General features: G+C 37.1%; 5 protein-coding genes and 1 pseudogene across 8 annotated transcripts; 4 read left to right on the forward strand and 2 right to left on the reverse strand.

Annotated features, from left to right (window-relative positions):
* The first annotated feature begins 124 nt into the window (after window positions 1-124).
* On the forward strand, window positions 125-2692 carry fbxa-189 (F-box domain-containing protein). Its single transcript, NM_074991.2, has 10 exons — window positions 125-206; window positions 256-328; window positions 376-425; window positions 563-772; window positions 1042-1125; window positions 1171-1278; window positions 1326-1532; window positions 1618-1701; window positions 1748-2381; window positions 2429-2692. Exons 1-10 carry the CDS (start codon window positions 139-141, stop codon window positions 2618-2620), a joined length of 1710 nt encoding a protein of 569 aa, NP_507392.1. The 5' UTR covers window positions 125-138; the 3' UTR covers window positions 2621-2692.
* Window positions 2693-2812: 120 nt separating this feature from the next.
* On the forward strand, window positions 2813-3634 carry skr-5 (Skp1-related protein). The gene is made up of 3 exons (NM_074992.8): window positions 2813-2889; window positions 2941-3189; window positions 3342-3634. Exons 1-3 carry the CDS (start codon window positions 2833-2835, stop codon window positions 3471-3473), a joined length of 438 nt encoding a protein of 145 aa, NP_507393.1. The 5' UTR covers window positions 2813-2832; the 3' UTR covers window positions 3474-3634.
* Window positions 3576-5104, reverse strand: lsy-27 (Zinc finger protein lsy-27; the record flags this gene model as incomplete). 2 transcript variants are annotated; one of them, NM_001269810.2, is made up of 3 exons in its annotated part: window positions 3576-3812; window positions 3869-4482; window positions 4906-5104. In NM_001269810.2, 3 exons carry the CDS (start codon window positions 4970-4972, stop codon window positions 3741-3743), a joined length of 753 nt encoding a protein of 250 aa, NP_001256739.1. The 2 variants fall into 2 exon arrangements, with proteins under 2 accessions (NP_001256739.1, NP_001256740.1); NM_001269811.3 differs by lacking the exon at window positions 4906-5104 and having other exon boundaries at window positions 3741-3812; window positions 3869-4411.
* A 193-nt stretch (window positions 5105-5297) lies between these two features.
* On the reverse strand, window positions 5298-7781 carry fbxa-134 (DUF38 domain-containing protein; the record flags this gene model as incomplete). Its single annotated transcript, NM_074994.3, has 3 exons — window positions 5298-5537; window positions 5910-6603; window positions 7768-7781. 3 exons carry the CDS (start codon window positions 7779-7781, stop codon window positions 5298-5300), a joined length of 948 nt encoding a protein of 315 aa, NP_507395.3.
* Window positions 7782-8233: 452 nt separating this feature from the next.
* Window positions 8234-15115, forward strand: F47H4.2 (DUF38 domain-containing protein). Of its 2 annotated transcripts, NM_001136426.5 has the most exons (9): window positions 8234-8297; window positions 8350-9067; window positions 9117-9380; window positions 9583-9623; window positions 11139-11868; window positions 11917-12180; window positions 13873-13976; window positions 14022-14715; window positions 14762-15115. In NM_001136426.5, exons 1-9 carry the CDS (start codon window positions 8284-8286, stop codon window positions 15029-15031), a joined length of 3099 nt encoding a protein of 1032 aa, NP_001129898.2. In that variant the 5' UTR covers window positions 8234-8283; the 3' UTR covers window positions 15032-15115. The 2 variants fall into 2 exon arrangements, with proteins under 2 accessions (NP_001129898.2, NP_507396.2); NM_074995.8 differs by lacking the exons at window positions 9583-9623; window positions 11139-11868; window positions 11917-12180 and having other exon boundaries at window positions 8236-8297; window positions 14762-15100.
* Window positions 15116-16451: 1336 nt separating this feature from the next.
* On the forward strand, window positions 16452-24205 carry F47H4.12 (annotated as a pseudogene). The gene is made up of 9 exons: window positions 16452-16545; window positions 17101-18564; window positions 20060-21435; window positions 21705-22375; window positions 22420-22745; window positions 22792-23105; window positions 23154-23251; window positions 23524-23738; window positions 23787-24205. Coding segments are annotated over exons 1-9 (4977 nt in total).
* The last annotated feature ends 409 nt before the right edge of the window (window positions 24206-24614 follow it).

Raw genomic sequence — 24614 nt, forward strand, 5'->3', positions numbered from 1 at the left:
AACGGTGAGAGAAAAATAATGTGAAAAGAGATAAGGCATTCTCGCAACAACAAAAAAATTATTTCACAATTCTTTTGTCGCCCGATTTTTTTTGAAGAAATTAGCAACTATTAAAATTCAAAACTTTAGAAAACAAAAATGGATGACTTTTTTGGAAAGAAGCTTCCCAGTTTCTTCTCGGAACTTGAAGAAAGTGCAAAAAACTTGTGAGTTAGTTATTCAACAATTTTCAATCAGAACTTTTTTCATATTCAGTGTCAACACTCTTCCGACGACTTTGAAGAATTTGCCTGTACTCCTCCCAACGCCGAATATTGGCATAAGCAGTGTTTGAAAAAACATGTATTGATTTACGAGAAAAAAAACATTTTTCAGGTCGTTTCAACGGAGAGAATTTTTGTGAATGACACGCCAATAACACCTAGGTGAGATCATCTTTACCGTTGACCTCTAGTTTTGTTTAATGTTTCTCTTTTTCTCTTGTTCTTACCATTGCTTCACCGCAAGCAAACGCACATGTTATTACTATCACATAGGCATACATACATAATAAAACTTTCAGACCACTGTTCCGGGTGGCTGTAACCATACCAAACAGTCAAATTTCAATCCGAACATGCATCCTTTATGAGCATCTTCACGGGAAAAATGTTGGACAAGCATATGAAAGCTTCTGCGACAAAGTTGGAAATGGTGTCATTGATTTAAGATCTTTCGAATTTTGGTTTAATCGATTCCGAACTGGAAATCATGATTTAGACTATGACATTGAGTGAGTAACAATATTCAAATTTGAATTTAATTTTTTTATTTATTTAACTTCAAAAATAAAAAAAACCAGCATGGTAATAATACAACAAAAGTAATTTAGTTAAATATAATAAATGAGTAAAGAGTATGAAATGGATAAGAAAGCAAGTGGGAAGGAATATACCAAAAGGTAGGATAATAAATAGATGAAGTTAGGAATGAAAAGCAAAAAAAAAACGGTTTAGCACCGGGGGATGTTGAGATCAATATTGTGAAAATTTCATGTTTCAGCTCGGAACTTGAACCTCGTTCTTTGGCAGAAATGCACAAGGACATTATGAGAAACATTTTAAGAGAGCTCAACTCCGAACCCACGTAAACTGAAATCTGATACTACATAACCTTAAACTTCAAACTCAGAATTTCTCCCGGACCTTCGGACCGCTACCAAGAAGAATATGAGTATTTTCCTGTCTACAATCAGCTTAAAGAGCTTATCCAAGAACTGCAAGTTGGAATAGAGCCCGTGTAGGAACAACGTTTCCATATTTACAAATTTCTCGAACATTTTTCAGAGAAGCCGAACCTGTCAAACAAGCCGATATTGACAAAAAAGTGCTGCGTGGATATATTTTGTTTGAATGCTTACAGGGAAATTCAACTTTTGAGGCTTATGAGAAACTATGTGATACTGTTGGAAAAAATGTAGTCAAGTACTGGGAGTTTGAACATTGGTATCAGAAGATTGAAGCAGGGGATTCCAGTATGGAATCTGACATTGAGTAAGTTTTACTTTTGAATTATATACATTAGGAAGCTATAGTTAATTTCACAGTGCTCGCTATATGCTAATTTTTCATATTTCAGTTTTGGTAAAGAGATCCGATCACTGTCCACAATGCCTAAAGACATAGCTGGGGAAATAATGAACAAACTGGGATTAAAAGAAAAGTGTGCTTGATATCAATGTGTAAATTTATCAAAAAAAACTTTTCAGACTAGTGATGCGAAAAGTCTCTAAAAATCTTCGCCACTTCATGGACAACCTGAGCATTGACGTTGAGAAAATTAGTCTGAAAATCTACAATACAAAATCAATTTTGCAATTTGATGAAAACGAAATAATCTATCTGGACAGGAAGGACAACTGTAACGTGTTATATGATGATCAAGAAAAGCTTGTGAAAAGTGGAAACTATGCAATAACAGCTTTGAATGATTGGTCCGTGGTCATGAAAAATAAAAAGCTTAAGCTGAAAGTGTTCCAATTATTCATATCAGTCGAAAAGAGCGACCATCAGAAAATCTATAAAACTATGAACACGGTTTTGAGAAATTCAAACTGTTCATACATAGAGAAGATCACACTAGAGGGATTTTCATTCAGTGAAGTTGCTAAGATACTTCGGAATTTTAAATCAGGAATACTGCAAGAGATTGTGCTGGGCTCGCCAACTGATAACGCCGATATTGAGAAGTTGGTTGATATGAGACAATGGAAAGAGGCAAAAAATTTTGAAAGCAGTCGGAACTGTATTATGACGATTCCAATTGAGAATTTGTTTCACTTCTCGAGATTTGATGTTTCCCTGAAATCTCTATCAAAGTCAGATGCAATATTGATCCGAGAGGTGAGCAAATATCAACTATAGCATTTTTATTCAAAGAATTATTATAGAAACTGCTGAAGTCCAGTGATTTTGAACATGGATGCTTCCGAATGTTCAATTATGATCCTATAGACATTTTGAACGTGTTTGAGCAGAATTATTCAGGAGGATCGTCTGGTTCGATTACATACAGGAATGAGGAGTCGGAGTTCAGAATTCAATTTGATACAATGAACTTTGAAACTATTAGAATTTCTTGAATATATCTATTCGAAAACTTTTTTCTCAATTTAAGCATGGTTCCATAATAAATTTGTTGGGCGGTTATGAAATTTGTTGTCGTAAAATTGATTTAAGATGGTTGTGGAAGAGTATTAGTCACGTACATCAAAATTGATAAGACCCTGCTGGTCTCATAAAAAGGCCTGTAACCCTCTTTTCATTCAGTTTTTTTTTCAATCAACAACTAACGATGAGCAGCGAAGAGCAAGATGTCAAAATTGTTACTTCTGATGATGTAGAGTTCATTGTAGGTTTTATTGACTTACTATTAGTACAGAGATTTAATTTTTTGCGTCAGGTTTCTCCGAAAATTGCCAATCAATCCAAGCTTCTCGCTGATTTTGTTGTATTGAATCAGCGCGAACCAATTCCATTGAAAAATGTCACCTCTGAGATTTTCAAGAAAGTTATCGAATGGTGTGAGTATCATGCTGAAGATATCCCCAAACCGCCAGACAATGTGGAAGAAAAGCGAACGGACGATATTGGTGAATGGGATGTCGAGTTTCTTAAAGTTGACAAAGGTACTTTGTTCGAATTGGTGCTGGTAAGTAGTCAACTTTCAAGGGGTTATTCAAGTAATGTTGCAAAATTTATGTGAATACAGTTGTTACATAATTTATACATTTTTTTAAAATTTTCCCAGCCTATTTGAATAACCCCATAAAATGCATTTCTGTAATCGTCACCTTCTTTCAGGCAGCCACTTATTTGGATATCAAAGGTCTTTTTAATGTTACTTGTAAAAGTATTGCCAACTCTATTAAAGGAAAATCTCCTGAAGAAATTCGTGCCGTTTTCAACTTGGGTAACGAAACTAATATGGAATAACTTCAAGACCAAATTTGCCCCGTCAATGTTAAAAGTAGCATTTTTTTAAATGTTTTCCTCTGTTATCTTTTTTCTAACGAACAGTTTTTCGAAATCTGCCTATTATAAAACAATCGTGTATTGAAAAAAAATGAATCGTTAAAAATGAAAAATTGAAGAAAGTGAGGTAGAATTAACAATACTGTGAAGACACTCAATATTGCTATGAAACAAAATGATAAAACTGAACATCAGTTGAATAGGGAGTTAAAATAGGAAATAAAATAGTTACTCAATTTCCTGCTTGACGTGCTTCTCTGGAATCATCTTGCTCTCGACGGCTGGCCCTTCTGCTTTGACCTGAAAAATTATTGATTTAAATTTTATTTTTATCCACGGATTACTCTACTGCTTACCTTCTGTGATTTCTTGATGCGTTGGAGTGTGTCAGCAAGAGTATTAGCACTTTCGATGATTTTGACCCAAGTGTCGACTTCAGTGATCTGCTGATAAGTGAAGAACTTGCTCTGTAGAATAGTGTCGACTGCGTTGTCAAAGAGCACCTTGCGCTCGGCTTCTTCTTCAGTTGGTGGAGGCGATCCGGAGGCATCACGGGAAGAGATGGATGTGGAGACGGAAGATGACGGCGACAACGAACCTCCCATGGGACGTTTGCGACCGGTTTTCACCACTGGTGGAGTTCCTTGGATTGTCGACTGAATAAGTGATCCTGGTGCATTAATGGACTTGGCGATTGGAATGGTGTCTCCTGGAGCTCCAGTTCCCTGAATGCACTTTGTGTGCTCCGTGAGTTGTCTCTTGCTGGCGAAAGTCCAATTGCAACAGCCACAAGTGAACACTTGAGCCAGGTTGTGCTCATTTCTCATGTGCTCACGGATAGTCTCTTTTTGGTTAAGAGCCCGCTCGCACATCATACAAGTGTGCTCGTTGCTGTGCATCAGCTGACGATGACGGTTCAGGGAGGCACTGTGTTGGAAGTTTTGGGAGCAGGAGGAGCAGACGAATTTGCCTGGAATATAGATTAATTGCAGCTTCCAATACAAGGCAAGGCTGTGCGGCATTTTTTTTGTTGGAAAATGAGCAAAACCGGCTCATTTCAACATGATAATCCAATTTTTGTGATCTAATATTGGGTTTTCTATCTGAAAATAAATTTCTTGTTTGTTGCAAAATGCGAAAAAGACCTTTAATAGTGCTTGAAAGTTGCAGTTTCCCGAAAGGGCGCCGTGAAACGTTTTTTTGGTAAACGGCTAGTTTCAGGCACTATTTGAGAACTTTTTCAAGCTTTTTAACAAAAATAAAAAATATTTTCTGATAGAACAACCCGTTTTCTACATTTATACATTAATTTTCGATTTAAAAAGTTGTTGAAACAAGCCAGTTTTGCGCATTTGCAAAAAAAGTTACAAAAAATAATTTTTTAAAAACTAACCTCTGAGATCTGGTCTCTTGAGCTCGGTGTCCTCCTTGCGGGTGACTGGACTGTGAATAGACGTCATGTTTAGATGAGAGTAGATTTGTCGAATGACTAACTAACTGACTGGTTAGCTGTAAAAGGACAGGCAAACGCTGCACCAAACTAATCGATAACGCGGGATGTGTTGTTCGCGTTGTGGAGAAGGGGAGAGGGGAAGAAGTAATGTTGCGGGGGGAGAGTAGGTCAAATTCAGAAAGAAGAGTCATTGATCTCACGAATTGAGGAGGCAATGCTGTGGGAAGTTGGGAGGTCAAATGCAGAAAATGATCTACCAAGTAACGCCAGAGAAAAATAACAAAATAACGGTGTATTTTTAAAACATTTTTATTCAAATTTGATAGTCATAATCATAACCGAGAAAATTTAAACTGGGAATTTTTAAATTCAATCTGAAAATATTCAATAGAGAAATGAGATCTTTCAATTAGAAACCGCCATTTTTTGCTACTCAGCTTGCCGTTCACATACTTGATCTCATCGCAAGTTCCCAATACCTCATGAGCCTGATCTTCATTGTTTTGGTCTGAACTGACAAAGTTTTGAAAATTCAATGTGAGAGACTTTGGATTTTGGTTGTGTATGAAGTGCTGAAAAAGGTAGGGAGATAGAATTGGTCTTGTGGGGATTCTGATGTGTTTCTAATGGGCTAAACTTCGGGCCCGGTACTAGATTTATTCCAAAAAAAAAATGTTACTCGGTTTTGGCTTTAACCTTTGTCTTGTTGAATATCTGATCAGAATTTGGGTTCAATTGGGTCCTATGGATACTTGCGCAGGCTTCAATGATATGAACTTTTACTCTTATAAATTAAGATCTCTGTGGAGTCGCTAAACTCTGAAAACGTCGGACGCTGTGTAAGATGACTCGCACCCACATAAGTATCATTGAACCTATAGGGATTTCAAGACTGTTTTGGATAAAAACGTCGCACTTAAGAGCCGGCAGACACAGAAACTTACATCTTTCAACAGAACCAGGTCGTCACTAGTAATTGTATGTAGTGTCGTTATCGCTTCATCAAAGCGCAAAAAATCCCGAATCGACATTGTCACTTCAATGCCATCCATTTTTATTCGTCTTGCACTTTTCCATTGCTCCATGTTTACCAATTGCTCACAATCGACTCTAGCTCCTTCATCTGAAGAGCTCAGGACTATAGTTACCAGGAATCTCGGGTCAAGGCATGACATGATAGTTGACAGGTGATTGTTCAATGGTTCCTTCCATAGTATTACATCAAAAGCTGCTACTTTCAGAAGAAACTTTCGTGATTTGAGCATTTCTCCAAAGTTGTAAAGGAATAGCTCATGAGTTCTCAGAATGTTCTCCTTTATTTCCTCGGCGCCCTGGCCCGAGTATATTGATAAAACCGAGATACGCTGCGGCCAAGACTCTAGTATAATTTCCAAATGAGCTACTGAAGTCTCAAAAAACTCCCGGCCATCTGCAAGTTCCTCAATATCATCCCACTTGATGAAGCATCCATTTGGAGTTCCTCTACTGATTAGTTCAGCAAAAGTTATGCCAGTGGCTTTTGCATAGAAGGAAATTTTAATTTCATTTTGTTCTATTTTAATGAGTAGAGATACATCTCTGGCGGTTTGTAGTTTGGATAGTATGGCAGATAATATTTGCGATAGTTGTGAAGACGGTCTGTATACTTGCAGAAGTTATAAGTAAAACTGCACAGCGACCTAGCGCACGAATTTTCAGCCAATGAGAATCTGAAGTGTGCAGTGGGGCGCGCTTGCATTCTGCATCAAAAGTGAAACTTTGACAGTGTTTATTTCCTGTTTTTCATCGATAATTTTGGGTGAATAAGGAAATATTTATCAGAAAAACACATTCCAGTAGATTTATTAAATATATCGTTGTAATTTTCAGTTCAAAAAATACAAAGAACGCATATTTCGCTTTTTTCCTAGTAAACAACAAAAAACTGATGGCAGGGTGTTTATCGGAAATAAAACAAACATTATGGATCTTCTATTTTGTAAAATGCATCATAATACTTTCAAATCATGGTAATTTTTAGATTTCACAGAAAAATATTGCTCTATTTCAATGTTTATCCTACTAAATTTTTCTCAAAATGTGTCCAATTGCTGTTATTTTTGTCCTTTTGCTATGAAAATTGAATTTTTAGATTGTACAGTACTGAAAATGAGAAATAATTGAAAATAAAAACGAAAGTAGGGTTTTTCAAATTTGTGCCTGTTTTAGACCATTATGCTTGAAGTAATCAATAAATTTTCTCAGAATATTTAATAAACTACTTTAAACGTTATTATCAGAAACCGCACACTCCTCACAGCTTGTTTTTTTAAAAACTAAAATTCAAGATTTTGGTGAATATTTACATCAAGACTTTCTTCATTTTTTGGGAAAATGCCTAAGGCTCCGTCAATACTGGCCGGATTTTCAAAATTATTTTTTAAATTGATATTTTAAATATTTATCATTCCAAAATTGCCTGCAAAACGAAGTTAAATTTCTTTTTCTTTCAAAGACACGAGGTTCTGACTCGACCCCGCGCTCCATTGGACACTGAAATGGCGGGAAATTTTTTTTGAAATCGCAAGAGGAATTTTCACGCAGCGCGTTGAAAAAGTGTATGCATTTGCGCGTGACGGTGTTTGCACAAAATACACCGAGGGGTCGAGCCAGAACCCCGTGCAAAGATAGTCCATAGAAAACAACTGATTGATAGTTTCAACGGTAAAAAATGAACAATGCAAGTTCGCCCCATTGCGAACTTTCAAAATTATTTTGTTCGCGATTCTTGCTCTAGGTCGCTGTGAACTGTAAACAACTTACATTTCACTAGCCATCTTTTGATATGAACTCTCTCCGTACTATGTGCAAAAAAAATAAAGTAAGCTTTCAAAAACAAATTTAGTACTCCACTTTCAAAGTGTCCACTGTTCTAGTCTTCTGCGCTTCCATGATAAGAAAACTATTTTGCACATGCGATTGTCATACATTGATTTACATCCAACATAATTCAGTTATCAACAGTGATTATGTACGTGCCATGCCGTACTCGTATCAGTTTTTTACCTTCTTTGCGTAAACAGCAGCGTTTATATTTCTCATTCTTAAATTTCGTTCAGTCCGAAATTTCATTTGACTGACAAGAGTATCAATTTTATGTACTACGCAGTATACCTGGCCCAAAATTTTTATATTTTTTATAATTTTACTTGATTATTTTATTTTAAATGGAAAACGTTTTGGAAATTTTGTTTGACCAGGCTTACTACATATGCATTTAATTTTATTCAGCTATTATTGGAACTACCGTAAGGCAACTTGGAAACATCTGCAAGAAGCATGTCACAGGATGAGTAAGTTATTGTTTAATACCAATAAAACACACCTAAAATACTTCTTTCTCAGTCTTGTCGTTAACCGGTCCCAAATCCTACAATCTTCAATAGACCAATTCGATGCGTCCCAATTTGTAGATGTTCGATTGGAAATTGGAGAAGATCAGATAAAATTGATATTGGAAACTGAAACAACTTTGGATTCTGGGGAAGTTGAGGTGAAAAATGTGTGGATTGCTTATAGAGAAAGAGACAATGGATGCGTGATTGAGAATCATGACCAACAAGAGTTTGTGGACCGCCTGGAGTTTTTTGATGTTTCCGTTTTGCACCTGGAGCATGCACTTAGTACTATGGATGTGCTCAAGAAGTTCTCCTTGATTTCGGTTGAAAAATCACAAGACAAAAAAATACCCACCGACCAGGATCTTCGGACAAATTCAATTTTCTTAGAAATTCTGAGCAGAATGTTGGCATCTCGACAGAAACCACTGAAAGCTCACATTTTTGAAGTACACTTATGGCAGGAACCATTCAACAATCACGCTGCAATCATAATGTCATATTTGAAACCTCAATTCCTATATTCAATAATCCTGAGCACTCCTATGCCGGGAATTTATTTGAATCTGAGCACTTTCGTTGCATTGGAGCAGTGGCTCAATGGAAAGGAATTTAGGATGATAAATTTTTTGACATACTTGGAACTTGATGCTTTTTTTCATTTTACGACGATAAAACTAGGAATGTACCACGGAACATATGAGAAGTTGACTGAACTGAAAAATGTTGAGTTATTTTCAAGGTCGGAAAGTAAACTGAAATTATCAGTTTCAGCATTTCTTGAAACACGAAACGCCGGAATATTTCGAATTGAATTACCCAGAAAGTTTTGATAACTATCGTTTAGTGAAAAGCAGCGACATGTCCAGAAAACGTGAGCATGTAAAGTACAAACCGAACGGAGATCTGCACAGCATGACATGGTACTTTCCTGTTGGAGATGGTGAAGAACTTGATGTTCTCGTTAAATATCGACCAGAAGGGAAAATGGGACACCATTTTTTGTTCAAACGAGTTAGTGCATCGGTCAAGTTGCAGGTAAGTATGAATAATTAGTAGATATTATAGCTCCATTCTACAAGTATCGTAAACATGTTCTGACACGTAACGGTGATATCAACCTTTATCTAGCTTCCACTAGGGCTCAGTTCAACACTAATTGTCTCTAAATGTAAGTATCTATCTGAGATTAAACACATCCACCTGAATTATCCAGGATGCTAACATAGATCATTTTCAGGGTTCACAAGGCGGTGACGCAGAATTTGATGCTCTCGCCAAGTAAGTAATTTTTGGTAGAGTTGAATGAGCCAAACTGAAATGGCAGGGATAAAAATTACCTGAAAGTTGTCGGAAACTGTTATTCTCACTCAGTTTTTTTCAGCTTTGACATTTTGCAGTTTCCCGATAATAAAAATATTGACTTGAATCAAGAAAGAAAATTTTTAAAAGTCAATAAATAATTTAGGCTGGCTCGCAAGAGCCGTATTCTTCTATAAGATATCCCAAAAACTATAAAAGTGTCGACTTTATTATTCTGCTTTTGGTTTACTCAAAAACTAATACAGATCAATGTTCAAAGTTTTCTCGTTTTTGCAATTTCACATAGAGTGCAAATACTTAGTGGCTTTGCAAAGTTTGGAACCTTACCGATCCGACATTTTAAAATTCCTGCAATTCGCAGGGTACCGTAAACAGGCCACACTTCTTGTTCATCGTTTTTTTTCTGGTTTTTTATATAATTGTTCAGTTTGATACTTTTGGCTTTATTTTAAGCTCTTGGCTTGATTGACACATTCTTCGAGAACGTAATAAAATATTATTAGTGTTATTTTCCAGTCATTAGATTTATGTTTGCTTTATTTCAAACTCATGTATTTAGGCTAGTTCTTGTGGCTTCAACATTTTAGTTCGATTTTCGGTGTATTTTTCAGGTAGTATTTTGTCTTAGATTTTAGCTCTACATTGTTTCAAAACGATTGAATCAGATCATGGAATTTGTGAAATAGCATTGAAAATTGGAATGAACTAAAACTTTGATACGAAATGAAAAAAAAACATTGAAAAAAATACGGTGAGCAAAAGAGCAAAAGTTCACATTAGCGTTCGGTTAAAAAGTGTAGTAGCGAAATCTGGGAATTATTTTCGAAAGACTCCAAAGTTTCTCTGATTCCGAACACGTGAAAAAATAAAAAAAAAAATTTCCTGATGTTTCAATTTGAGCTTGAAATCGTGATTTTCAATTCCGTCCTCATGAGATTTATCAAATATATGTATATAATTTGCACCGAAATAAAATATCATTGGAGCACGTTTGCATCATATAATTTTATTCATATATTTCTACTTCTTTCAGATTTTCAGCTATTTTCATTCATTTCTGTCGTTTTTTTTCCGGGCTTTTTCAAAAATATATTCTTTCGTGTCAATTGAACTCGGTATAAAAATGAATGGAAATAACTGAAAATCTGAAAAAAGTAAAAATATATGAATATAACTAAATGATGCAAAAGCGCTCCAAAGAGAACTTATCTTACTATTAGACAATATTTGCAAAACTAATTGTAAGGGCCGAACATCGGTTTTTCGGGTTTTCAGTTCGCGTTCCAGCTATTACTAATTTGAACAAAAACGGTTGCCAAGTGTAGCAACAGCAACTTGTGTTCACTCGTAAAAACAAGTAGACATGTCAATGTGTAATATTTCGATTTGGTTCCAGAAACTTAGTCAACTGAAAAATTACAAAATTCTCAAAAAAAGAGGATACCTTTTTGGCCAACAGTTTAAATATTACAGTCGAACTATTACTGGATCAGTCATTCTCCCGTCAATCATATCTGAAATAGAGAACGCAAAAGACCATACCGTTGCATTGATTATCGACGGGAGCGAAATAAGGATTCGTCTTGAACTAGGTCCTGTGCCATATTCTACTTTGGAAGCTATGGGCACTCACCTATCACGTGGGTATACCACTAAAGAAATAACCTACAAACCAAAAGGAGAATGGTGTATTATCGAAAGCGATCGGAAGCTGGAAGTTTTGCAATCATCTGTGTACAAAGCCTCTGTTGTACACCTTGAATGCCTGTTGAGGTATATCTCAGTGCTTTCAATCTTTACCATAGAGTCCCGCTCTGTTTTGGAACTTGACGATTGTGAGGAAAATGTTCTTCAATTTCAAAAAAACTTTCTTGAATCCGTAAAATCAATGCTGAGGGAAAGAAACACTCTGCTCAAGACCCGACTTTTTCATGTTAGACTTTGTGAAAAGACGACTAATGAGTATCTGCGAAAAATCATGGCTTGTCTTGACCCACAAATTCTCGACACTATAATATTGAACGGTGATGAAGGTAAACTTGAATGCGGTGGACTGTTTACATTAACGCAATGGAAAAATACTAACGTGCTGCGTATCGATGGTTTTTATGTAGACTCTCCAATACCAGAATTCACCCATTTCAAAATTGCTAGAGTAACTTTCTCAAAGATATCGAACTTTTATTTGATGGAATTGAAAGCGGTATATTGATAAGAACGTTGAACTAGAAGAAATAAATGAATCTTTCAGTTTTTTCAAATTTTAAATGCCAATTGCTGTTTGGAGATTAACTTCAAAGAATACACAGACACCAACGAAATCAGAAATAACACCAATAATATAGATCCGCAGGAAGTGTTTGGATATACAGATCATGTTGAATACAAAGACAGCGGCGAGCTCTATAGAAAAGTTTGGTACTTCCCATATAATCCCAACCGCTCTTATGATGTTCGTATTGAATATTGCACTTCGGGAGCTTATGCGTTCCAGTTTGAGTATGTGGATGCAGAGGTTAGTGCAACATATTTACCTTTACAAGGGAAGTCGAAAAACTGAACCCCGGACTTTGACATGCCATAGTAGATTTTCGATTGTTAGGCACATGAACTTTTGCGACAAATACTATTCTACTACTTGTCTTTTTATTCGTTTACTACGTGATATATTTCCCTGCGATAGGCCCACATAGATATTTTACTACGGCGAATACTCTTTTACTACCTTGTCTTTTACAAATTGTATGTAGTAAAAGGTCTGGATGCGCAACTCGTAGTAAAAGAGATTCCGCAGTGAAAGAGATCTTTTAGTAAAATGGTATCTGCCAATTTTTGCGAATTTTGAGGTTATCCGATAAAAATTATTTTTATAGCATGTTAAACGCAGCTCATGACAGATAATTGAGTCAAAAAACCATGTTTAATTTATAAGTTCTCAACGGTGACATTTTTGTCTTCATTTTCGTGTTTAAAACGAACATTTTTTTCGTACCGAAATTACATGTTTGTTCCAGCTCTGGTGTGCACCCGTACTCTATCATCAATGAAAAATGCCAGTTCTTCACAGAGCCATCAAGTTTCATTGATTTTATGGCATTATTGAGTAAAAGTTGCACGATTTTAAGATTTTTATTCAGCGATTTATTGCTCAAAAGTGGGTGTTTCTAATATTGTTTAAGAATAATTACCTGAACATATTTATTCAAGTAGTGTCTTGAAACTAAAAAATCCAAAATAAAACTTCCAAAATATGTATTTCAATACAGTTTGTGACGTAATTTCGCGTCATTTTTTCACACGGTAAAAAATGAGAGACGCAGAGGCATGTGCCCCCGCAGGAATCTCCGCCCGCCCACAACATAAGAAATGCCACTGCTGTGCGGCTCGCGGCTCTCGACGCCAGCCGAGAGCCGACACCAAATTTGAACTCGGCTCTCGGCGCGCGTCGAGAGCCGACTTTTTTCAAGAGCCGCACAGCACTGATCCTCCATCCTGCGGGGACACATGTCTCTGCGTTTCTCATTTTTTTTACCGTGTGAAAAAAATGTCGCGAAATTACGTTACAAACTGTATTGGAATACATATTTTTGAAGTTACTTGAATAAGGCGAAATGTGTATTGAAATACACTTTTTAATTTCACGACACTACTTGAATAACCCCATTACGGATAAGTTCAATAAACTCAACATTTGCGTTGTTAGGACCCCAAAATTTTTTTCGAGAAAATTGTCTAACAATAAGTTTGAAAGACGGGAATCGAAATTTTTTCAGTTTTTTGTGAGTGAGGGCAAGGACACAGCTTCATCCTTTTCAAAATAATGAGGACGGTAGCAGAATAAAATACGTTCTTGTTGCTTCTGCTAACGGCCCTAGTTAAGCCTTCCACGAAGGCGCTACTCGCGTTGGCCCGTCCCACACCACGCCCCCACTCCCGCCCTCATACTATCGAATTTTCTCTTCCACACAACAATGGTGAAACGCGGTCCCGCCCAGCGTCGACCGCAGTGCGCAGAGTGTGACAGAGCGGGTGCACGGAGTGTGCGAGAATATAGCTGGCTTAGTATACACTGTTCACGTTTCGCCTTTGTGGAAGACTTCGCCCTATACTATAGTATGGCGTTATGATCGTCGTGGACACAGATTGAGATTGTGAATTCTAAACAGTTACCATTTCTGTGTTTTTTTTTTTCAGCTCAAAATTTCAGATGAAAAATAAAAAACTAGATACAGGCTTCAAATTGCTATATCTCATACCAACTAATTATCAAGCTATGAAAAGGATCATAGAAAAGTGCTCCGTTGTTACAATGTAAGTTTTTTGTTTGGTTATCATATATAAATTCGGAAGTTTCAGCTTATCAATTCGGAAAGTATGCAAGGGCCTTCGAAGTTTTGTCGACACCAGATGTTTTGAGTTTCCCAACAAGCAACTTTCCATAGTGATTGATGGTGGTAATTGTTATCTAAAAATAGTTACTCCCGATGAAAACATGCTCCTCGGCTACGAAAAAAATGCAATTGGGTGTAGCTTTTGGGCAGACCCGGCAATATATTACAATTCTGATTATATTCAAACGCGGACGATCACAGGCGATACACCTTTGAACGTGTGCATGAGCGATCTGGGGTCTATCTTGAAGCATCATAAAGCCCCAATGGATTTAATCGACTTCAACCTGCGTGCTATCGATGACGTTGTTATTCTCACAGAAATTATCAGAGAAACGCTTATGCCTGAAGAAAAGCGGTTAAAAGTGAACAGAGTATTTTTTTTTGGAATTGATATGAAGATGATGACCAGAATACTGTCGTATTTGGATGAAAAGGTGCTAAATGCAATTGTCCTGATGTATGATGCAGAAAGCAGAAATGAAGGAGAAGAACTGGACACTGGTCGTATGGTGAAGCTGGCACAATGGAAAAACGCCAAACAACTTGGTGTTGATAGGTTTGCTGTGTCATTTCCAATAGAAAGTATTGGACACTTTCACAAAGTTAAACTTTGTTTCCGTCAAATTACCATCCGAGATTTGCTTTATCTGAAGGAGGTAGGCATAATAGAGGTAGTTCAGAGTGTTTTATTAAAATTTTCAGATTTTTATGAATTCAAGTGTCAAGCGAGAATTCGATATTCAAAGTAGATCGTTTGATGCAGAAAAGTTGAATGAAACTTTTGGTTACCCTTACACCGTGACCGAAAACAAAGTGAAGCGTAAAAAGTGGTTATTCAAAATGTTAGTGATCAGGCATGCAGTAGTCGAACTAGACTATTTGGAGCGTATAGAAGGTGAAAGGGAGATCACATGTTTCAAGTTTACTCAGTATAAAGTGCCACAAGAAATATTTGATAATATCCCTTGGTAGTTTCATGCACTTTAATTGAGATTTAAAATATTTTTCGTATTTTTCGCATGTAATGTAAGAATGTGTGAATAAAAATTGAATTTTCTTTGTAAGATCCTCTACTTTTCCCTGCAATTTTACAGTGCGGGGTTATAGACGTGTTCACATCAAACTTGATGATATCGTAAAAATTTTATTTTGAAAGTTCTTTGAAAAAAAGTATTGATATTTCTTGGGCACATCTTAGCTACTCCATTTTTTTTAACAAAAACATTTTCAAATATCCCCGGCGATGTTTTTTTTGATTTTTTGTCAAGTTTGATACTCCAAACAATAAAATTAGTATATTTTTATCCCGTTTTTTTATCACTTTGTAAATAAGCAAATAGAAAGGGAGTAACGTTGTACAAATCGAAATCAGCAACTCAAATCCAATTAAAATCACAGAAACCGAGTTTTCTTTAATGTTTTGAAACGCATATGTAATAGAAACTTGGATGTTTTTTATCTGGAAGTGAAATGACCGAAAGACTGGGAAAATGTTGCAACCAAGTTTGTGCTTGACGTGTTTAGTCTTCCAGGTATTTGCAAATACATAGATACCAGTATATTCAATTTCAATTGCTGGTTTGATGATTTTTTGCAAATAAACTACTGTTTACAATCCTTCAAAATTGTTAGAGTTGGACGTGACGACAAAAAAATCCAGTCGATTCGCCATTATTTAATTTTTGGGTTGGGACATACATATATGGGAATCGGTAAAGACTTTAGTAGGAACCAGATTGAAGGTGGAGTACCGAAATGTGAAACTTTGTCATTTTGGTCCCAAAACATCCCAACACTACCGAATTTCGTATTGAGACGTTTTGAAAATTTCTCAGAAAAAAGTTATTGCGGTTCTAAGTTCTGGGAAAAAATACTCATTTTCAGCTAAAATAAAGAAAACTTATCGGTGTCGCAGCGTCAAGTTTTCAGAAAATTCAAGATTTTACCATAGAGTAGAAGCGATATGTGATGGGGCAGAAGTGGTCTGAAAATAAAGAAATTTTCAAAGGAACTTTTAAATTGCTCTACTTGAACAAATGTACAATGCTCAGGAAGCCAAGATATGGGCGGAGTTTATTTTTTGGAGTTTTCTTTAGTGGGGAAATTTGTTTCAAAGCGTAAATAGAAATAAAAGTTCCCTAAAATATGTAGTTCATGCCTAGGTTCACGTGAGAATTTTATTTGAATTTCTATTAAATATCCTAACCAAAAATTCGAAAAATAATTATTCTCCGTGACATTAAACTTTATATTTTCCCCCTCACGTAATCTAACGTTCAATCTCATCCTCCTCACTCATTCATTTCTCAATTCATCTTCTGGACCAGAATAACAATAATTGTGACTTTCCTGTTTCTGCAACTTTCAGATTCTAATTTTGAAATTTCAGAGGATGCTCTTGTTAAGAGTACGGATATTTTCATTTCTTGTATTCGGAATATGTACAACAGCTACTAAACAAGTTTCGAGAATTGAGAGACAGTCGGGTTAGTGGTTTGATTAAAAGCTGCCGTTACTTCTGATTGTGGCGATTTCTGAAATTTTCTGGAGAAGATTAGTGTAGTGAAGGCGCTCCATAAACAAGAATCGACGGCACGCTATGAACCCACGGAGTTCTGGCCTTCCTCATTGCATTTCTCGCGCTCCATTGATAATTGTCTGCTGGAGAACGCGTGTGAAAGTCGTGTACTTCACAGGGACACGTAGATTTAGTTTTACAACTAAAACCGAGCCGCGACGCGACACGCAACGCGACACGCAACGCGACACGCACCGCGACACGCAACGCGTCGTCAATAGACCCCAGAAATGGCCAAACCAAAATGGCCTAGTCCGACAAAATCTTCCGTTTCTCTTTCCGAGAGAAGCCAGAACCGCGTGGATAATAGCCGATAAATTCAATTTGAAGTTATCCGGTAGCCAATTTTTTTGTAAACACACACCGGCGAATTACATGGAAGTAGTTCTGGGCACTTTGAATAAAATCCTTACAAATACCATCCCATTATCAAATCCTTTCCTCAATTTTTTTTCATTTTCAGCATCCTCGGCTCTCCAGCAAACAGTCGAAAACTTCTCATCCCTTTCACGCCTTGTCAATGCAATTTCCCTTCAACAAGCTCTGCTCGATGGATCTGCAAAGCCGAATGACGTCATTGCTGAGCTTCTTGATATTGAGTCCGGAGACGCTGTTGCAAAAATGATTGGAACTGAGATTGATGCCAACAAGATCAAAGGAAATCTTGATAAGACTTATCAGCACGTGAGCAAACATAAGGATAATCCGGTAAAAGATTCATCGAAAGTTCGGGAAGCGATTCTCAATTTAGAGTTTATGAAAACTCGAGTTGATGATTTAGAGAAGGCGGTCGACGTTCCGGATTTGGCCACAAAGGCAAACGACTACATTTCTTCAATCGCGAGTTATATGGTGTTCCAAAACATTGGAAAATTCAAGAATGTGTTGAATAATTTAAATTCTCTGAAAAACAATTCTCTTGATTCGAAAAATGCTATATTACTTTCAGAAGCCGTCACCGCTTTCAATCAGTTATCCATTGATTTACCTACGTTTCAAACAGAAATTTCGCAATTTTTAAGTCATGAGTCAAATCTGAAGGATTTCTATGCTCAAAAAGATTTCTATAAAGTTTTTGATCCTACTTTTGCTATAAGCAAAGTAGGTGAAAAATATAAAGATTCTTTCAATGCATTAAGCAATCTTCAGTCAACTTTAAAAGCTGTTCAAGAAGATTCAAAGTTATTAATACCAATTATGAAGGAACATAATACATATTTCAATACTGCCCAGTCTATTGAAAAACTTGTTATTTTCTTAGGTACTCTGGATAACGAGAGAAAAACCTCTAAGGTATTTCCTTATGGAGCCAGTGATATTCTGCAGATTCAAGACAACTTGAAAAGTGCATGGCTTAAGGAAACGTTAGCTGAAGGAGGCGATATGTCCAAACTTTTAACATCGTTGGATTCTGTTGCAAACATTGGTGAATTGGCTAAAGGTTACGTCGAAAGTTGGAAAAAGCTTCAAAGCTTTTCAGACTCTTCCACAAAGATCGCTAATTTTAGTACCAAAAGCGTAAAGGATTTGAAGCCTATCAAAGGATCTCCCATGTTTAGTGATTTTGAGAAAATTTACAACAATGTGAAAGAAGTGGGCGATGGAGCGGCTTTCGTTGAGAAAACATATAAAAGTGCATTATCCGGTGAGCACAAGGATGTATCATCAATTGTGAAGTCTTTGAGATCAGCATTATCAGGTGCTCAAGAACTTACAGTTGCGGATGAAATTTTTGAAGGGTTAAGAAGGTTAGAGAAATTAAAAGATTTTGACAAGCTCCTATCTTTTATTAATGCAGTTGTTAGCAAGATAAAACCGGAGTTCTCCGCCAGATTAGACGAGATCTCAAAACCCACATACAACTGGGATTCTATTGCATCTGTTCATAAAAGTCTGGCTGACACAGGATTGGTAGATGCATTGAAAAGTTTTTTTTTTTTTTTTTTTTTTTTTTTGATGGAAATTTAATGTTTCATACAGTCATATAACGCAAATTGAAAATATAAGGCGATCAAAAGAATTTGAAATTAAAATTTGGAAAAGTAGCGAAAAAAGATATACGTAGTAAACAGTATTTTCCCAAAGTTTGAAAGGTATTGTGGAGTTGTACAACGCCCTAGGAATGTATTTGCGTGAAAATACCTCCCCCCTTTTTATCATTAGAGCTAAGTTTCATTTCGAACTGCAAAGTTTACGTTATCTGAAAAAAAGAGCTGCACAGCACTGTTCCAGATATCTTCGGCAACATTCTTGTCCTTTTTCAGTTCATTAAACGATGCTGGAAAAAAAAGTGATAAGTTAATCCACGCGGGAATTTTATTTGTATTTCTATTAAATTTCCATTTTAAAAATTCAAGAAAATAAATAAATAATCTCCGTGACATTGAACTTTATTTGTTTTCCTCACGTTATCTAACATTTGATTTCTTCTTTCTTTCCTCTTCACTCATTCTCATTTTTTTCCACGAGTTTGTGCTGACAAATCATTTCTCAATTCATCTTCAACTTTCGAGAATTGAGAGACAGTCGGGTTAGTGATTTGATTAAAAGCTGCCGTTACTTTTGATTGTGGCGATTTCTACAACTTTCTTGAAGTTTGCTGCAGAAGATTAGTGTAGTGAAGGTGCTCCAAAAATGAGATTTGGCGGCGCGCTGTGGTTCATGATACTCAGCCTGGAAACCTATATTGGCTACTATCTCGAAAACCATCACAAAATCGATTTTGCGATGCATATAAGAAATGACCGCAATGAAATTATCTATCTTTATTTGTGATGAATTTTCGATTTTGTACTTCCTGGCCAAGTTATACACGTTTGTTCGGTGGGGCGCGTTTGCACCCATCTAGCAACTGAACCCCCGTGGTTCTGGCCTTCCTCATTGCATTTCTCGCGCTCCATTGATAATTGCCTTCTGGACAACGCGTGGGAAAGTTGTGTACTTCACAGGGACACGTAGATTTAAAACTAAAATCGAGCCGCGATACGCAACGCGATACGCAACGCGATACGCAACGCGATACGCAACGCGATACGCAACGCGATACGCAACGCGATACGCAACGCGATACGCAATGCGACGCGCAACGCGACACGCAACGCGACACGCAACGTAACACGCAACGCGCTGTCAATATACCCCAGAAATGGTCGAGTTAAAAGGCCTAGTTCGGCAAACTCTTACATTTCACTTTATAAGGGAAGCCAGAACCGCGTGAATAATAGCCAATTGCCAACTTTTTGGCAGTGAGGCTAATTTGAAGTTATCCGGTAGCCGATTTTGCCCGAAAAAAGCCGATAGTAAACACATGTGGCGCACCGGTTAATTCTGAGCACCATGTAATTAGTTCTGAGCACTTTGATATAAAATCCTACAATTACCAGTCCATTATCAAATCCTTTCCTCAATTTTTCCATTTTCAGCATCCTCGGCTCTCCAGCAAACAGTCGAAAACTTCTCATCCCTTTCACGTCTTGTCAATGCAATTTCCCTCCAACAAGCTCTGCTTGATGGATCTGCAAAGCCAAATGACGTCATCGCTGAGCTTCTTGATATCGAGTCAGGAGATGCTGTTGTAAAATTGATTGGGACTGAGATTGATGCGAACAAAATCAGAGGAAATCTCGATAAGACTTATGAGCACGTGAGCAAACTTAAGGATAATCCAGTGAAAGATTCATCAAAAGTTCGGGAAGCGATTATTAATTTAGAGTTTATGAAAACTCGAATTGATGATTTAGAGAAGGTGGTCAACGTTTCGGATTTAACCACGAAGGCAAACGACTACATTTCTTCTATCGCGAGTTATATGGTATTTCAAAACATTGGAAAATTCAAGAATGTGTTGAATAATTTAAATTCTCTGAAAAACAATACTCTTGATTTGGAAGATGCTAGAGCAAGTGCAGGTGCCATAACTGCGTTTGATCAGTTATCCATTGATTTACCTACGTTTCAAGCAGAAATTTCGCAATTTTTAAGTCATGAGTCAAATCTGAAGGATTTCTATGCTCAAAAAGATTTCTATAAAGTTTTTGATCCTATTTTTGCTATAAGCAAAGTAGGTGAAAAATATAAAGATTCTTTCAATGCATTAAGCAATCTTCAGTCAACTTTAAAAGCTGTTCAAGAAGATTCAAAGGTATTAATACCTATTATGAAGGAACATAATACATATTTCAATACTGCCCAGTCTATGGAAAAACTTGTTCTGCTCTTAGGTACTCTGGCTAAAGAGAGAACAACTTCAAAGTTATATTCCTTGGGATTTCCTCATGGAGCCAGTGATATTCTGCAGATTCAAGACAATTTGAAAAGTGCATGGCTTAAGGAAACATTAGCTGAAGGAGGCGATATGTTCAAACTTTCAACATTGCTTGATTTTGTTTCAAATATTGGTGAATTGGCTAAAGGTTACGTCGAAAGTTGGAAAAAGCTTCAAAGCTTTTCAGATCCTTCGACCAAGATCGCTAATTTGAGTATGCTGATTAAAAGTCTATCGACGGCTGGAAAAATCCTTGCCGGTAATACTGACGTAGGAAACTCGATTGGCACCCTTACCAAAAGCGTAAAGGATTTGAAGCCTATCAAAGGATCTCCCATGTTTAGTGACTTTGAGAAAATTTACAATAGTTTGAAAGAAGCGGGTGATGGAGCGGCATTCATTGAGAAAACATATAAAAGTGTGTTATCCACTGAGCACAAGGATGTAGTATCAATTACTGTTTCTGTAATGTCAGCATTATCAGGTGCTCAAACCCTTACAGTTGCGGATAAAATTTTCAAGAAGGTTAAAAAGGTTAGGGAAGTTAAAGATTTTGACAAGCTCCTATCTTTTATCAATGCGGTTGTTAGCAAGATAAAACCAGAGTTCTCCGCCATTTAGACGAGATCTCAAAGACCACGTACAACTGGGATTCTATTGCATCTGTTCATAATAGTCTGGCTGACACAGGATTGGTAGCTGCATTGAAAAGCTTGAAAAGTGCAAACCCTGATGCGAGCAAGATTGAGAAAATGCTGGAGTTTGGACTGAATGTTCGGGAAATCAAGAAAGGCGAAGTTCAGAGTGTGAAGAGTATAGTGGAATCGACTGAGAAGTTGAAAGCGAGTCTGACAGCCATGAAAGAAGCGATGGATCGTAAAGGTGCAACATCAAAACCCAAAAGAGCAGTAAGCCTGAAGAAGATGGAAAACTCTCTGTCTTTGATGAAAGAGTTCGCAACTGGAATAAATTCTCTAAGGAAGCTATCAGATGTATTGGCTAAAAAAGTTGTGGTGTCAACTGCTGCAGATTCACCAAATGAAGTTAACAGTCTGATAGCTGGTTTACCGGAAATGCAGTCATCCTGGATCCAGGAAAATCGAGACGGAATGAAAAAGTTGTTGGATGATTTGACGATGCTGGATAAATATGCAAAGGATCACAGCAGTAATAAGGATCTCATTAAATATGGATCAATACTCTCAAAGGCTTCTGAAATAACAGGAGTTCCGATTGATACGTCGCTGATCAGAAAATCAGTTGTTCCAGCTCTTCAAGCGTCCCAACACTCAAAGATGAAAGGAGCAACACCTACATTCACAGAATTGAGTCAACTGGAACTTGATTATTCCAAGCACAGTGTCAGTATCAAGTCGTCTTTCTTGAGCTTGGTTCCAATCCGCAAGTATTTTGATGATGTCTTCGGTATTCAGAGGAATCCATCAGGAGCAGTTGGTGCACATAGTAGCGGAATGTGGGTGACTTCTGTGTTTTTTTTCAATAATCAATAAATTTTAGCTCGTTCAAAACCTTGATGTTCATTTGTGGAGGTGCCCTGGGTGCGATTCTGCTTGTAGTGGCAGGCGTGTTCCTGTTCTTGAAAATCCGCAAGTATAGACGTAAGCAGACACTATTTCAGCTGTAGTTTCATGAATTTACTTTTTCAGAATACTCGAAGCTTCTTCATGATCCAGAATATTGGGTGCTTTTATCTTATACGAGGGAGAATGAGCCAGTAGACTTTGGAAGTGGTACCTCTATTCCAGCTTACATTCATATTCTGAGAAACAACTATGGAGCATTCAAAAAGTGTCTGAAGAACGGAGCATATGTGGATGCGAAAGGTAATCCCTAAGAGTTGACCGACAAGTATTTATTAAAAATTTGCAGTCCAAAGTCACAAGCAGTCGAACACAATGCTCCATGGGTGTGTAGCCCAAGGAAAGACGAAATACATTGAGACATTGATCAAGTACGGTGCAACTACTAAAATATTGAACCATGAAGGGGAAACACCGTATGACATGGCAAAGAGGATGAAAAAGACAAAATGTGTGAAGATGTTCAAGAAGTATGAGGGCAAATCGTATAGAATTGTGCTCCCCGAGCCAGTGTCGAAGCATGACTATTTGATTGAAGTGGAGAAGGCGATTCCAGCCGAAGAACATTACAATGCAGATTTCTTTCGAAAGTTCCCGCAATACGTGAGTTGGCTGTAGATGTAGATAGCCAAATAGTTATTTAAATTTTAGGTACTTCCCGATAAAAAGAGACCGACTCATTATGTGGCGAAGACTGATAAGAACAATGTCTTGCACGTCCGGGAATATCATCTTCAACATATCTTCAGGTACGGTTGGGGCTGATCTCATTACACATGATCAAGTTGGACAAGTAGGCTGAGGCTTAGGCTTAGGTTTAGACTCAGGCATACGCTTATGCTGGGCTTATTTTATTAGATTCTGCTACTTCGGTCGCTGTATGCAAACGTCTGCGTCTTTATCAGCTGTATAGGTTTTTGGTTATGTGGTGACTATATAGGTATTTTTCAATTGAAATGTCAGAATAAGTGTGTAGATCAGTTCAGATCTAGGTCGTACTGATTTATACCAACGTTTTCAGCGCTTCCATGATCATGGGACATCGTTGGCTCAAGGCATGTATTGATAAGTCTTCTACTATCACTGACAATATGGAGTTCCGTGTCACTAAGATGCTCTTCCAAGGCAAAGAGTATAAAACTTTGATCGAGATCAAGAATTTCATCAATCGAATGAATGTTCCGTACCTTATGAATTCGGGTGTCTCGTATAACGAGTTTGTCATCCAGCCGGAATGTAAGTTTACACATATTTCCTGATGTCTAACGATTCATATGCTTTCAGGGGCAACGCTGCGCATTGTTTGTTCTCAACTTGGAGTTTACGATGGAACAGGAGACTTTCCGGCAACAAATCCAAAGAAAGGACCGTCATATCATCGAGAGGAAAAACCGAAAAACATTTTCTTGTACCGCCCGCGGAGTTGGGATCAGGTCCGATTGAACTTCAAGCAAGTGTGGCTCGAGAATCCGAAATTTTTCTTCATGAGCACGGACAAGTTTACCCATTTCCTGCTCAGTTTCAAGATCACTACGGAGAATGTTTTGAAATATGAGAAGTATGGTAAAAACAGATCTGCACTCAAAAACAAGAAGACGCTTACGAAGGAAGATGAGAGTACTTCAAGTCAACCCGAGTTGAGCAACACTGCTGGCTCTCAAGTTAATACACTGACCGTGACTGGATCTGCCGCAACGCCGTAGACCAAATAGAAGAATACTGAAGCCCCATATAGTAGATGAAAGAAGGAAATAATAATGATATAATGTGTGATGGTTTAAAGGTTTTGATTAAATGAATTTTTGATAGAAATCCAATTTTACTTAATTTTTTTCACACCTTGAAGAGCGGCAGCCGACGTTGTAACGATTGTTTGTAGGCTGAAAATATGTTCACAAAAAGTGCGAAGCTTTATTCTAGAATTGTTTATTTTGTTTACATGCCATATTTTTTTGAAAGCTTTTCCGATCAAACATAACTCGGCGCACATTAAAAATTAATCAAATTGAATTTACTAGTATCTACGTATGTATTTGCAAATACTTGGAAGACTACACACGTCAAACACACACCTGGTTGCAACATTACTTAATTTTTTCAGTTTTTCAGTTT

This window comes from Caenorhabditis elegans, chromosome V, assembly GCF_000002985.6.
Source record: "Caenorhabditis elegans chromosome V".
Classification (NCBI taxonomy): Eukaryota; Metazoa; Nematoda; class Chromadorea; order Rhabditida; family Rhabditidae; genus Caenorhabditis; species Caenorhabditis elegans.

What these genes read in the sequence shown, in the direction of transcription:
- fbxa-189 (NM_074991.2), top strand. Translation starts at nt 139, where the DNA reads ATGGATGACTTTTTTGGAAAGAAGCTTCCCAGTTTCTTCTCGGAACTT. An exon ending in CAAGTTGGAATAGAGCCCGT is followed by an intron (nt 1,279 to 1,325) that starts GTAGGAACAACG and finishes AACATTTTTCAG; the next exon opens with AGAAGCCGAACCTGTCAAAC. An exon ending in AGTATGGAATCTGACATTGA is followed by an intron (nt 1,533 to 1,617) that starts GTAAGTTTTACT and finishes TTCATATTTCAG; the next exon opens with TTTTGGTAAAGAGATCCGAT.
- skr-5 (NM_074992.8), top strand. Translation starts at nt 2,833, where the DNA reads ATGAGCAGCGAAGAGCAAGATGTCAAAATTGTTACTTCTGATGATGTA. An exon ending in CTGATGATGTAGAGTTCATT is followed by an intron (nt 2,890 to 2,940) that starts GTAGGTTTTATT and finishes TTTTTGCGTCAG; the next exon opens with GTTTCTCCGAAAATTGCCAA. An exon ending in CTTTGTTCGAATTGGTGCTG is followed by an intron (nt 3,190 to 3,341) that starts GTAAGTAGTCAA and finishes ACCTTCTTTCAG; the next exon opens with GCAGCCACTTATTTGGATAT.
- F47H4.2 (NM_001136426.5), top strand. An exon ending in AGTTGACTGAACTGAAAAAT is followed by an intron (nt 9,068 to 9,116) that starts GTTGAGTTATTT and finishes TATCAGTTTCAG; the next exon opens with CATTTCTTGAAACACGAAAC. An exon ending in AAGTGCTCCGTTGTTACAAT is followed by an intron (nt 13,977 to 14,021) that starts GTAAGTTTTTTG and finishes CGGAAGTTTCAG; the next exon opens with CTTATCAATTCGGAAAGTAT.